Here is a 14,350-nt window from a genome sequence, read left to right on the forward strand (position 1 = left end):
ATGGGCAGCAGGGAGGAGGAATGTGAAACATTTCTGATGCCGGTCCAGTGGCTGTTTACACAGTAGTCAGCCTGTGACATCAGAGTCAGGACTTTATAAATGTCAGCAGGCGTAAGAATGAGCAGTTAGCAAACAGCTGCACTGGTCGCACCACACCGTCACACAGGTCAGTGAGACAGACTGAGCTCCATCAGCAACACGAGCCCTCATGGACCGGCTACTATGTGACTGTGCGATTGCTTTGGCTGTACTGCTGTGTGTGGCTACACAGGTGAGGCCTGCTCCTGCTTATTTATAGTAATCTGTTCTGAATAACATTAATATATGTTTGTGCGTGTGAGAGAGAGAATGTTTACTGTAAATGTGTAAGTTCAAACAAGGACTTTGTCTCAAGTGACACAGGTTCAATGAATACTATGATATAAAGTGTTCATTCATAGTTAATTAATTTATTGTATTTATAATAATTTTTGGGTGCGGGAAGAAACATAACATCCTCTTGTGACTACTATGAAGATTTGAAATGAGGGTTATTATTTAAAGCTGTTTATCAGGACAATAACAAGATCACAGACAGCTCTATGTGGAAGACATGCAGAATCATAGATAATGATGTGGGGCTGATTATTATAACACTTAAGAAGTGATTTGTTTTCTCAAATGCCAGAAATGACAATGAAATCTCCCTTTTCTTGTCATCATATTACATGTTTTTGTCTGACCAGCAGTCAAAAACCTAAAAATATTCTGTTTACGATAAGACAAGACAAAGCAAAGCGTAAAATATCTCCCTTTTTTTCTCAGAAAATGACATAAGCACTTCAGTGGGATTCTTTCTGGTTATTGTAATCTCATAATTTCAGTAATAAAGACAAGAAAATTGACTTATGGCAACAGATTGTCTGCATTATCAGTGTCATTATGTTTCTTCTGCGGTTAAAAGTTGATAAACAGCAAGCACTCGTATCTTTATGCACTTACTTATTACCTTGTTAGGCACTGTGTGAAGATAATTGGCAGACTGCTTCTTTACAGGATGTTTATTTGCTTTGTTAAAGTGAGACTGGGCTTGTCCAGATCTTGCCTGTGTTTTGGCTCCGTCACATAATTGTAATTGGAAACAGGGCTTTGGCCGGACTGTGTTGAATACTGATGCAGCTTCTGGGAATACCAATAATATTTGCTTGACTCCTTCTCCTCTAAAATTGTAGTAATGAGAGTAATCATTTCAACGATGATGATACTTTGAGTCTTGATAATAACAGCAATGTTTTCAGTATCAGAAGGTGGAATTTTGTTTTCATCTCTTGCTGTGTTGATGTTTTATCGCCTCCCATGTTCTAGGTGCTGTGTCAGCTGTGTGACAAACCCTGCCTCTGCCCTAGTCCTGCCCCTCAGTGCCCCACAGGAGTCCCACTGGTGCAGGATGGCTGCCGGTGTTGCCAGGTTTGTGCCAGGCAGCAGGGTGAGCCCTGCACTGAGATGTTCCCCTGCGACAGCCAGAGAGGACTGCAGTGCGACTACAGCGCCAGCTTCCCCGGAGACCCTGGGGAGTGTGTTGGTGAGTGCCTCCTCTAACAAGCAAACAACAAGGCCCATGTCTGTGTGGGCGAGACAGAGGGGAGGACATGCAGGGAGGGGGTGGTAGAGCCTCGGTAGGTTTGCGTGACACACAGACAGTTTATGTTTAAAGTCTGCTCAGCCGAGTGGGATGGTCTGCAGGATGGCGGCGATCTGCCTGAACTCCAAAACTTCTATTTCCAGGGCTGCTGTTGACACATTTCCTCTAATGACTGCCCTTTGAGCATGACAGATTGCAGAGACAACCCTCGTAGATTGAAAAACAGACTCCTCAGTTTCTCACCAGAGGCCTGCTTTCCCATAAAGCTACATAACTACTGGCATGGGACAGCAGATCCAGTGTCCTCATTTTCTCTCTCTCATTTTCCTCTGCTGTGTCCCCTTCCTTTTCACCTAACTTAATCCTTTTGCTTCCTGATTAAATTTCCCACATCAATCCAGGGTGCAGGTGTGGTCAGGCAAAGATGGCTTCTGTGCTGCATTTCTTGCAGGTCAGGAGGATCTGGTCTGTGAAGTCAACGGCATCACTTACCAAAAAGGCCAGTGGTTCTACCCCTCATGTGACACCTACTGCCAGTGCAAAGGTGGAGGGGTGAGCTGTGTGCCAGCCTGTCCCTTGACTGCACGTCATCCCACTCCAGACTGTCCCAACCCACAGCACATCCGGCTGCCAGGGAAGTGCTGCAGGGAGTGGGTGTGTGAAAACCTTGATAACACCGTCATTCAGGATGCCATCACAGGTGAGTTCATCATCAAACGTCCACTGATACAGGTATAGGTTTATGTCTTAAAGTATATTTCTCAGCAGACGCATTGTGATAGTTTAACATTTTGAAAACAAGAAAAGCAACCAGAGAGCACAGTACTCTACCAAGGCTGCTCAGTCGTTGAATGGTTTCTGACGGATGAAATTTTTAAACAACTCATGGTCTGCTGTGGTGGAGTTGTAGTAGGATCACAATCATGAGATCATCAGCAGGCAGCTGACATTGTAACCACTTGTGGTCATAGTTACAGTGACGCCATGCCGCTATCTCGCAATGATACGGAAATCTTTAACAAATCTGTGGATCCAGACTATAAGCGCCATCACTGCCAATATCTAACCAGGTGGTCCTTGTGTCATTTCTGACCTTCCATGAAAATTTCATCCGTTTTTGAGTAATGCTGCAAATGGACAGACAGACAGACCAACATCGAAGATGAAGTAATAATTGTTGTCCTGAATCGGATGAGAAGATTGAAGCGACTGTTTTAATACCCAGAAAGACAATATTACAACAGAGAGTCAGTCAGGCCAAACAGAAAGGGGGGGGGCGCAAAAAAATCACAAGTAGAGAAAAAGTTAAGCACAGCTAACAATACAAAACAGAAAATTCAGAATTTCATTGTCAGTATATTAATCAATACAACAAACATCAGCTGATGCAAATACAATAATAAAAGCAACAAAAATGCTACGGCACATTAAAGGGGAAGAAAAAATACAGATACAAAGAATGGGAATGGAAGTAAAAGAATAATCAGAATAAAAGAGAAAAATATAAAAAACAAAAAAACAGTAAAAGTCTATAAAAGATGGTTTTAAGAAATAATTTAAAAGGAGACATTTCTGCAGCCTTATCTCCTCATGTAGGTCATTTCAAAGTTGAGGGGCCCTGATTGGAATGGCTTGGTCACCCTTAAATTTAAGCCTCAACTTTGGAACATGGATCCACACAGGCTCATATGAGGTCAGCACCTCTGTTATATAGCTTGGGGCCAGACACTGACAGTTGTCAATTAATTCTAAAATGAGCAAGTCACTCCTGCAGTAAAGGCAATACTGTGGTGGTGTGAAGTCGTCTGTTTGAACCAGGAAGAATAGTGTGTGTGTACATTAAATATGACGCTGCAGCCTGACAGCTGTTCAGCTTGACACAAAGTCTGGAAACAAGGGGAAACAGCCAGTCTGGCTGCGTCCAGAGGGAACAAAGCCTGGCATTTCCTTTTTGTAAGGGATTAAACAAGTGAAATGTGTTAATTAGCAGTTTTACAGGACCTGAAAGGAGATTTTGTTACTATTAGACCAGGCCAAGATAGGATTTCCCCTTCTTTCCCATTCATTACGCTAAGCTAAGCCGAGCGAAGCTGTTTCCTGGATGTAGCTTCATATTTAGTGAACAAACCTAAACGCGTTCCAAGACAGCAAACAAGCGTACCTCCCAAAATGTTTCACTAGTCCTTTAAATTTCACCCTGACATCAGAGCTGGATATTTCCAACATATTTTCCAGTGTCTGAGTGCCAGTGCCAGATGTGTGTCCACGGCTGGATTCCTCAGCTTCAGTTGTTACTCTGTGACGATCAGTCCATATGCAACATAATCCTTCATTCATTTTTATGAGTTTTGTCACTGGTGGTCGTGTCTGGAAGTTTTTACTGGAGCTTTTTCGCATTAAAACGGGGTGTGTCTGGCCAAAGGAAAACTTCCAAAATCCAAATATAAGCCACATTATTTAGTTATTTTTTGCTGAAAACATTTTTTCAGTTACCATCTTTCATAACAACAACCACAGCTGTGTGACAATTAAACATATGAAGCCACATGACGGTACTACTCCATTAACAGGGTGTGTGAGTGTGTTTGCACATGAAACAGCTATTAGGGAAATGAAGCCAGTCTAAAAACATCTGGAATTCCAAACACAGTCTGAGTCAAACTACATTATGAGAACAGCAAAGGAACATTTTGTTCTTGAATTCAAGACCTACGATGTCATGCTTGACCATCAGCTGAGTGTTTTGACTTTTGGAGGTTTGTCTTGGGAAGGAAATTTGCTTTGGATTTCTTCATGCACAAAAATTCAGAGTAATAGATGGAGATTTTTGTGAGCAAAAAGTAAACAGGTGACTAAAAGAGATGGAGCACACAGAATAATGTTGTGCAAACAAACCACTGGACAAAGACAGGAGGCAAATACATATGATATAAACCAGGTGTACAGTTGTCATTGGATCCAAAAATATGAATTGCCATAGTCTGTGTCCAAGTGCCACAACCACAACACCAGAAACAAAAGGAAAAAAAGCCTCTGGAAAAGTTACATGTATGAAAAATACATATAAATCTAATTCAGAAAATCTTGTCAGAGATAAAACATATCTCTCTTAAAGTTATACGGACAAAAGGTAAAAAGGTGCAGCTGTGAGTGTCAGCTTATTTGAGCTTGACAGACCGCTGATATGAGTTTGAGAGAGCTGATATGAGATCTGCAAATTAGTTTGGGGAGTTAAAATCAAGTGTCATGGATTTGGTTTTTTTAAAAAAAAAAAAAAAGCATCAGTGTAAAACTATCAATAACGTTCTTAGCTGCCTACATCAGTTAAGTTTAGTGTAGTTTTTATACCATACTAAGCTAATGAGCTACTAGCTGTAGCTTCATATTTATTGGACAGATGGTGGTGTTTATTCTTTCATCTCTCTCATTAAGATAGTAAGTGTCGAAGTCTGTGTTTTAAAGGTCCCATAATATTTCAGGAAATTCAAAGTCTCTCATGTTCCCACAGTGTGTCTTTCGAATTTTCAGCTCAAAATACTGTGACAATGGTTAATTTCGGGCTGCACAGTGGTGTAGTGCTTAGCATTGTCACTTTGCAGCAAGAAGATCCCCGGTTCAAATCCCGGGGTGGGCCTGGGATCTTTCTGCATGGAGTTTGCATGTTCTCCCTGTGCATGCGTGGGTTTTCTCCAGGTACATCGGCTTCCTCTCACAGTCTACAAATATGCTGAGATTAATTGATTACTCTAAATTGCCCGTAGGTGTGAATGTGAGTGTGATTGTGTGTCTGTATATGTAGCCCTGTGACAGACTGGCGACCTGTCCAGGGTGTCCCCTGCCTTCGCCTGAGTCAGCTGGGATAGGGTCCAGTACCCCCGCGACCCTAGTGAGGATAAAGCGGTGTATAGAGAATGGATGGATGGATGATTTCACCACAACTGTATAATCCTTAGTTTACTGGTGTTCTAAATGGCCTGTTTTGCTCTGAATGTCAATTAACTGCTATTGTTTCCACCCCGTTTAGGAAGAATACCCTCTTTGCCACTGTGATTGACGGCTGGAGCTGTTAATCACAGTTTAAGTTGGACAGCTATTAGTTATTTAGATGCTAAAAAGCATCTGAATCGATCTATTACAGGCTTGTGAAGCTGGGAGGCTACCTAGTTGTGAGGTGGCTTTATAAATGAAACAAGTAAATATCTTTATATCTTAGCAGCTTTTATTCTACATCATCAAGTTTATAACAACCACAAAACACAATCCAAAAATATTTTCACTATATAGGTCCTTTAATATCAAATCACCATATGTCAACAAGCTTGGAATCAGCCCCAGCCTTTAATTTCCTTCTTCCTCCACTTATTGTTTTGTCTGGTTTTGTTGCAGCCATGAGACCAGAACGGTTGTGGCCATCTCTGCCGAGGGATCACCCTCTGAACAGGCAGGCCTCACCCACCTCCACCTGTGTAGAGCAGAGCACCAAATGGAGCGCCTGTTCCCAGAGCTGTGGGGCTGGAGTCTCCACACGCGTTTCCAACCAGAATCCTGCCTGCAAGCTGCAAATGGAAACTCGGCTTTGTAAAGTGCGGCCCTGCAATGCTGTTCAGCCTGCAGCCAGGAGACCCACGGTGAGCTTCAACGGCACCCTGAATGCTTATTTCTGCTGTTGCATCCTGTCAGGTTTCACCTCTACACTGTAAAAAGTCTAGTTTTCTAAAATAATTTGAACAAATCTGTGGCTCAATTTGCTGTTATTTTACTGTTATTAGACAGATTTCCCCAGTTTAAATAAATTGCAGCTTAAACAAAACACATACAGTATATCCTGCTGAGCTCCTGTTATTGCTGTAAGATGACATATCAACAAGCTGAGTACTGCGTTGTGTTTTTGTGCCTGTGGTCTCCAGATCTTTTCACACATGCAATTACTGTAACAAAATTATCTTCAGCCATTCAGATGAGTAGAAACATTTTTAGAGGCAGAGTTGCTGCAGACCAAATCTACAATTAAACTGCTGAATGCCAATAAAAATGGCAAGTACTAAGACTTTTATTGTTAGGTCTGGTGCTCTAACTACTAACTACAGCAGCAATTACTGGATGATTCTGCACAAAGGAGTGGATATCTCACCTCACAGACCTGCAATTAACATAAGTGCTTTAATTAACCCAAACCATGACCTTTCCCTAACCTTACCCTGCTGTTTTTGTTGTCTAACCCTAACCATACACTAACAATGTTTTATTTGTCATAATCACTACCTTTCTCTAAGCTTAGCCAAATCATAGCGGTCATGAGTGCATATTGCAGAAAGCAAGAAGTTTGAAAACACTTAAGCTGGGTTATGCAGAACCAGATGGTTATATGGTTGAAACGTTGCTCTACAGAATATTTTCCCAGTAAAACATTGATGTGCAGGTCAAAGACATTCTGGCATTAAGGTGAAAGCTGGACTAAATGTGTGTATTATTATTATTATTTTAGATACTTAAAAGACACTGGATTGAACAGCATTGCTTTACTATGTTTCAATATGTTAGTATCAGTGAAGAAGATGCTTTACACCCTGACATTTTTAAATCTTTAGCCTCGTTCCGTCTTTGCTTTGGTGACTGGGTTTCTCTCCTCATGTCCTCTGTATGCTGTTTTCCCAGTGGGGACAGCAGGGACGCTGCGAGGTGAGCTACACCTCACCAGGGCCCATCCGACTCGTTCATCAGGGCTGCTACAGCACTCGGGCCTACAAGCTCCGGTACTGCGGACAGTGCAGCGACTCTCGGTGCTGCACGCCGTACCAGACCACCACTGCTGAGGTGACCTTCCGCTGCCCCACTGGCAGGCTGCTGCAGCAAGCTGTGATGATGATTCACTCATGCGTCTGTCACAGCAACTGCCCCTACGCACCGTACACTAACCCCGCTCTGTGGGGACTCAGGCCCTGATCAACATGGACTCGCTGAGAACAGAAAGACTTCAGTGACTGATTCAGTGAGAGAAATCTGAACAATCCTCCAGCGATTCTGCATAATTCTATCTGGACCAATAACAACAAGACAGTTTTGATCAGTCCACCTAAACTGTAAATTGAGAACACTTGACCAAAGTGGTCATTAAGAGATCTGAAGGTTTACCTACGTTGCTGAGTGGCAATATATGCCCGTATTTGTTGACAGAGTTGTTTCCCACTAAATGACTCTCACCTTTGTGTTAACAGATTTTGTTCTCTGACGTGAGCAGCACAGCTTTTAACTTGTACAGTTTTGTTTAGTGTATGTAGTCAGATGACATTGCACTTATTTCCTCACTTTGTGTTTTGTTGTAAATATTTCTTGGACAGATGTCTCTTATGTATAGTGAAAATATTTGAATATTTTATGTATGCCCTGCATTTTTACTCCCAGAGAATTGTGCATTCGTGATTGATATATATTTTTTTCACACTGTATTACTCACAGATTAAAAAGATATTTTGTACACATGTACTTTTTCTAACGGCACTGATGACTAATTGTTCACACTAAACATCTTCCTATGATGAACTGTTAAAAACCTGTTTGATGTTTGAGGTCTTCTTTACAGTTCTTCATTTCTGCAGACACTATGCCTCTATGGAGTTTTCCTCTCAGACCACATGACTTTTCACATCCTGACATCTAGTGGACTGAACAATCTGTTTAAGAACCTGAGGCCTCGTCTTCTTCTTCTTCTTCTTTTCCTTTCAGCTTTTCCCTTCAGGGGTCGCTACAGCAAATCAATTGCCTCCATCTAACCCTGTCTGCTGCATCCGCTTCTCTCACACCAACTACCTTCATGTCCTCTTTAACCACATCCATAAACCTCCTCTTTGGTTTTCCTCTAGGCCTCCTGCCTGGCAGTGGGAAACTCAGCATCCTTCTACCAATATATTCACTTTCTCTCCTCTGGACATGTCTGAACCATCTCAGTCTGGCCTCTCTGACTTTATCTCCAAAGCCTCTAACATGTGCTGTCCCTCTGATGTACTCATTCCTGATCCTATCCATCCTGGTCACTCCCAAAGAGAACCTCAGCATCTTCAGTTCTGCTACCTCCAGCTGCCTCCTGTCTTTTCCTCAGGGACACTGTCTCCAGACCAAACAACATGGCTGATCTCACCACAGTTTTGTAAACCTTTCCTTTCATTTTAGCTGAAACTCTTCTATCACACATCACACCTAACACTTTTCTCCAGCCGTTCCAGCCTGCCTGTACACGCTTCTTCACCTCTTTTCCACACTCCCCATTGCTCTGGACTGTTGACCCTAAGTACTTAAAATTCTTCACCTTCTTGATCTCTTCTCCCTGTAACCTCACTCTTCCACGTGGGTCCCTCTCTTTCACTCACAGATACTCCGTCTTGCTGCGGCTAACCTTCATTCCTCTCCTTTCCAGGGCAAACCTCCATGCCTCGAGCTTCTCCTCCACCTGTTCCCTGCTCTCACTACAGATCACAATGTCATCTGCAAACATCATAGTCCATGGAGACTCCTGTCTAACCCTGTCTGTCATCCTGTCCATCACCATAGCAAACAAGAAGGGGCTCAGAGCTGATCCCTGATGTAGTCCCACCTCCACCTTGAACTCCTCTGTTACTCCTACAGCACACCTCACCACTGTCTTACAGTCCTCATACATGTCCTGCACCACTCTAACATACTTCTCTGCCACTCCAGACTTCCTCATACAAAACCACAGTTCCTCTCAGGGCACCCTGTCATAAACTTTCTCCAGATCTACAAAGACACAATGCAGCTCCTTCTGACCTTCTCTGAACTTCTCTATCAACATCCTCAAAGCAAATATTGCATCTGTTGTATTCTTTCTTGGCATGAAACCATACTGCTGCTCACAGATGTTCACCTCTGCCCTTAGTCTAGCTTCAACTACTCTTTCCCATAGCTTCATCGTGTGGCTCATCAGCTTTATTCCTCTGTAGTTGCCACAACTCTGCACATCTCCCTTGTTCTTAAAGATGGGCACCAGCACACTTCTCCTCCATTCCTCGGGCATCTTCTTACTATCTAAGATCCTGTTGAACAACCCAGTCAGAAACTCTACTGCTACCTCTCCGAGACACTTCCATACCTCCACAGGTACATCATCAAGACCAAGTGCCTTTCCACTCTTCATCCTCTTCAATACCTTTCTCACTTCATCCTTACTAATCTTTGCTACTTCCTGGTCCACAACTGTCACCTCTTCTACTCTTCGTTCTCTCTCATTTTCCTCATTCATCAACTCTTCAAAGTACTCTTTCCATCTTCCCATCACACTATTGGCACCTGTCAACACACTTCCATCCTTATCCTTTATCACCCTAACCTGCTGCACGTCATTCCCATCTCTGTCTCTCTGCCTTGCCAACCTATACAGGTCAGTCTCTCCCTCCTTACTGTCCAAACTAGCATACAAGTCATCGTAAGTCCCTTGTTTGGCCTTTGCCACCTCTACTTTCACTTTACACTGCATCTCCCTGTACTCCTGTCTACTCTCTTCAGTCCTCTCAGTGTCCCACTTCTTCTTAGCTAAACTCTTTCTCTGGGTCCACTCCTGCACCTTCTCCTAATGCTTTCATAACCTCAGTAATACAGTGGTTGTATTTTTACCTCACAGCAAAGAGTTCTGAATGTGTGGATTTTGCATGTTTTCTTTGGGCCTTTGTGAGTGCTCCCATTTACTCCCACAGTCAGTAGAGTATTGTCTGTATGTGCGAATGTTGAGATGTGTCCAGTGTGTAGCCCCCTTCTGCAACCCCTACAGGATAAAGCAGGTACAGCTGATGGATGAGCACAATGTTAGACTTTGAAAACTTGCGATATTTGTTGTGAACTCATTAGCAGGAACCCACTGTTGTCAGATACTTGATGAAACACTCATTGCAGTCTGAGAGTAGACCACAGAAATGTTATAATTTTTTTTCCATGCTGCTAAATCATTTTAATGACTGTGGATTAGGAATGACACACGATGAGAGCAGAAGTTGTGTTGTTAGTCTCTAAAAAAGAACACCTTATGGCAGCCTAAACATGATTAGACTGTTAGTAAAATTTTCTCACTGATATTTAACATTTACTAAATAGTTTGACAACTACAAACAAAGCCAACAACATTTGTTGACTCCACAGATTTTGTTGTAACAGAAGACAAAATGCAGCAGTGGTGGCAGTACTATTCGTGACACAAAGTGTCAGAGAAACAGCATGTACTTGTTTTTGACACAAGTGACTTTTGTGTCTGCAAAGACAACTCTGCACCACAGGATGTGGTAAATCTCTCTCAAGTGAAGCCCTCCGTCTTCTTACAACAAAAGCACTCATAAATGCATTTTTTTTTTCAAATACAAGTTTGAAAAAAAACATAGGTTATAGGGCTAATTTCCTTTTCACTTCTCATATTGTCAGAGTATGTTACTTGTTGTCATGGTTTTACTTGAGATGAAGCTGATTTTATATTATTAGTTTATCTTCACCAGATATTTTATAAGCCCTTGCTGGTTTGGTACTCCTTTACAATACCTCATTACTAGGGGTGTAACAAATAAAAAATGACAAAATAAAATTCAAAGACGCACGAAAGTTAAGCATGAAATAAAAAATGGGAAGGGGTGCCGCGCACCATTGAGACTGATGATTTTTGACCCTCCTCGCCTACCGTAGCAAAACACTCGCTTCAAAACGGAGGAAGACGAGGTTGAGGAATTAGCTGACGCTCCTTCGTCAAATAAATTGGTTGTGTGGACCTATTTTGGCTTCCTATGTAAACGACAAGAGAACGGTGAGAAGATTGCGGATAAAACAAAAACTGTGTGCAAAATATGCCGCTACAGTTCGCTGTATACTGCGGCGAGTACAACTACCATGATGAAAATTTGATTTTTACATAACATCCTACTGTTGGGGATTTTCTTTGATCTTTATTTCATATCGTGAGTATTTCGTATCGTGAGCCCTGTTTTGTATTTTGTATCGTTTCGTGAGTTGACCATTTCGTTACAGCCCTACTCATTACTGTCTTTCAATGCACATGCCTTCAATTTTTATAAAGCTTGGACAATCCCATTTTACTCACTGTTCACCAGCCATGTGAAATAACTCACAGAGCAGTGACAAACTGGATTTATTTTTCCCCTTACATTAATTCAAGTGTTTGATTTCATTTTATTTTACTTCCAGTTGCTTTTGTTTAACTTGATGAGTTTGTGCTCAAAACTTAAATGTTCTAATTATTGTTTTATTTGTTTATCTATTTTTAAAAACTTTGCCTTTTAATGGTTTTGTTGTTTCCTAAGTTTCTTATTTGTGTGCCTACATCTGTTTTTGGAAATTCTGTTTCTTATATTTTTTATTTTACAGCACAAGACAAAGGTCCAAACAAAACAGTACACAGTAAACAAGCATCAACATTATAGGAACAGGGCTGCGAAACAGGTCCCTATGATGGAGGAATTTGTGGTATTTGGGGCACAGAGTGCAGTATCCTATATTATGTGATTAAGTATAACAATAAATCAAACCTGTGCCCTCTGTTCCCTTTTCAAAAATATGGCAAATGACCATCATATTACAAATTTAAGTCCAGGTTATAGTCAACTCCCAAGAGTCTCAGTGGCTTCTTCCATTTCTACAGAAAAAAGATGAGTCCTTCCATAAATATAATGTCAAAGTTTTTCCACAGTCACAACCTCTGAGATCAGAGATTTCCACACCGAGATAGGAGGGTCTTCTCCAACCCATGGCTTTTCTCGCTAACATTAAAAACAACTGGATTACATTTTCATTTGCTTTAAGAGAAGCAGGAAACTTGCCAAGCAAACACAACAGTGGGTTTACAGACACCTGCTGACCCACTGCTTTACTAACACTTACACATACTGCCTTCCAGAACGTTTGGATTTTTTTACATTCCCACAAACAATGCAGCCTGGTGCCTATGCAAGATTTGCATTTGGGACAATTTGGTGAGGTTCCTGTTCTATACTAACTATAGATATGTGGAGATATGTAGACATGATGCAAAATATTATATTGTAACTCCTTATACCTGTTGCAAATCGAAATTCTGGAAGGCAACCGCAATATCTCATCCCACCCATCATCATGGATGAAACATCTGAGTCATGTTTTCCATGATGTTCTTATAACCATGAAAGTTTACTTGGGTTCAAGCTTGATATCTCAGAATAGAATTTGGATATGAAGTGTTTTTGTTGCGTATAGTTGATAAAAAAAATCTAACAGATGAGAACCGTTTGGGATTTCTAATGAATTGTTCATCATATACACAAAGTGCCTGACCTGTAAATATTTGTAGAATTCTTTATTTGATAAACAGTATTGAGTTTTAAGTGATTCAAAAGTTTTAAATTTCCCCTTCTCGAAGAGGTCAAAAATTCGAAAAATACCTGCTCTTCACCAGAGTTTAAAATTTAGTCCTGTACCCTGTGGCAAGAGCTCAGAGTGTTATGATCCCACTCCAGCTCCTGCCCTTCTTCCTCCTTTTTTCCTTTTTCCCATCATCGCTCCCCATTTCACCTCCCTACTTGTCTTGTACCTCTGGCTCCCTCGGTCTGTCGTTTTCCCCTCCTGTCTCTCTCTCTCCCGGTTGCTCGCCCTCTGTCTGCCTGCACTCTGCCGGCTGATTGCTGCTGTGGGTGTCAGCTGCAGGAAATCAGTTCAACACCACTCACTTGTTCCCCTCCTCAGCTATATAAGCACTGTTCTCCCTCTCAGTCTCCGCTGGATCATTGTTAGACTCACATGTCATCCCAGACTCCATTCCCCACATACCCTACCACCTTTGGACTGCATCATTTTTATGGACCTTTCTGCTTACCCACTTTGGGGATTTCCCCTTTTCGACTCAGTTGTTTTGGATGGACCTCAGCCTGTCTGCTCACTCAGTATCAGTTCCCTGGTGTGTGAGTACCTCCCATTAGCTCTGTTGTTTTTCAGCTGCTTGGTTCTTGCTTTGCCACCTCAGTCCCATTTTCAGTTACATTGTAGCTTTGATTCTGGAAAAAAATAAAATCCCTTTCCTTTAACACCAGTTTGCCTGTCTGTTGTGTCTGCGCCTGGGTTCTCCAACCTCCCACTATCTGTCAGTGTCATTGTAAGGTTAAGAGGGTGACTGTTATTGAATATTTTCACAAATTTTTTCCAGGCCAGCAATACATTAGTAATCAAAAGGTTGTTCTTAGCAGTATTTGGGATTTCTTTCAGGTTTTTACCCAACATGTTTACAGGAAAAAAGGGTTTACATATAAACAATTCTATGTCAAACCAAGGGGAATCTGAACCTTCACTGACCAATCAGGAGATAATCCTGGCTTGAGGGGATAGTATGTAGTATTCTATATTTGGTAAGCCCCATCCACCTTGCTCTTTTGCAAATTGTAATATTGCTAATTTAACCTTAGGTTTCCTGCGATTCCAAATAAAGTCTAATACTGCTTTATTTATATTTTTTAATATCCTTTGTATTTCAGTTTGTAAAAAAACACTGATGTGGTGTATAATATTTTTGAAAGTACTGTCCTCTTGATTAGGTTAATTCTGCCAAGGAATGATATAGGGAGCTTCCTCCATCTACTTAACGTATCAAGGACACTTTTAATCAAAGGGCTAACATTTTCTGCCTATAGCTTATTGATTTGGAGTTAAACAAAGATGAAGCCCAGCTAAAGGGCTGAATATAGGCTGGTTTGTGTTATT

The 14,350-nt window shown here is 41.5% G+C and overlaps 1 protein-coding gene across 1 annotated transcript; it reads left to right on the top strand.

The window, feature by feature from the left end:
* ccn5 (cellular communication network factor 5) lies at positions 1-8,138 on the top strand. Its single transcript, XM_022189776.2, has 5 exons — positions 1-271; positions 1,345-1,561; positions 2,073-2,321; positions 6,008-6,249; positions 7,277-8,138. Exons 1-5 carry the CDS (start codon positions 209-211, stop codon positions 7,562-7,564), a joined length of 1,059 nt encoding a protein of 352 aa, XP_022045468.1. The 5' UTR covers positions 1-208; the 3' UTR covers positions 7,565-8,138.
* The last annotated feature ends 6,212 nt before the right edge of the window (positions 8,139-14,350 follow it).

Source organism: Acanthochromis polyacanthus, chromosome 6 (assembly GCF_021347895.1).
Source record: "Acanthochromis polyacanthus isolate Apoly-LR-REF ecotype Palm Island chromosome 6, KAUST_Apoly_ChrSc, whole genome shotgun sequence".
In the NCBI taxonomy this organism is placed as follows: Eukaryota; Metazoa; Chordata; class Actinopteri; family Pomacentridae; genus Acanthochromis; species Acanthochromis polyacanthus.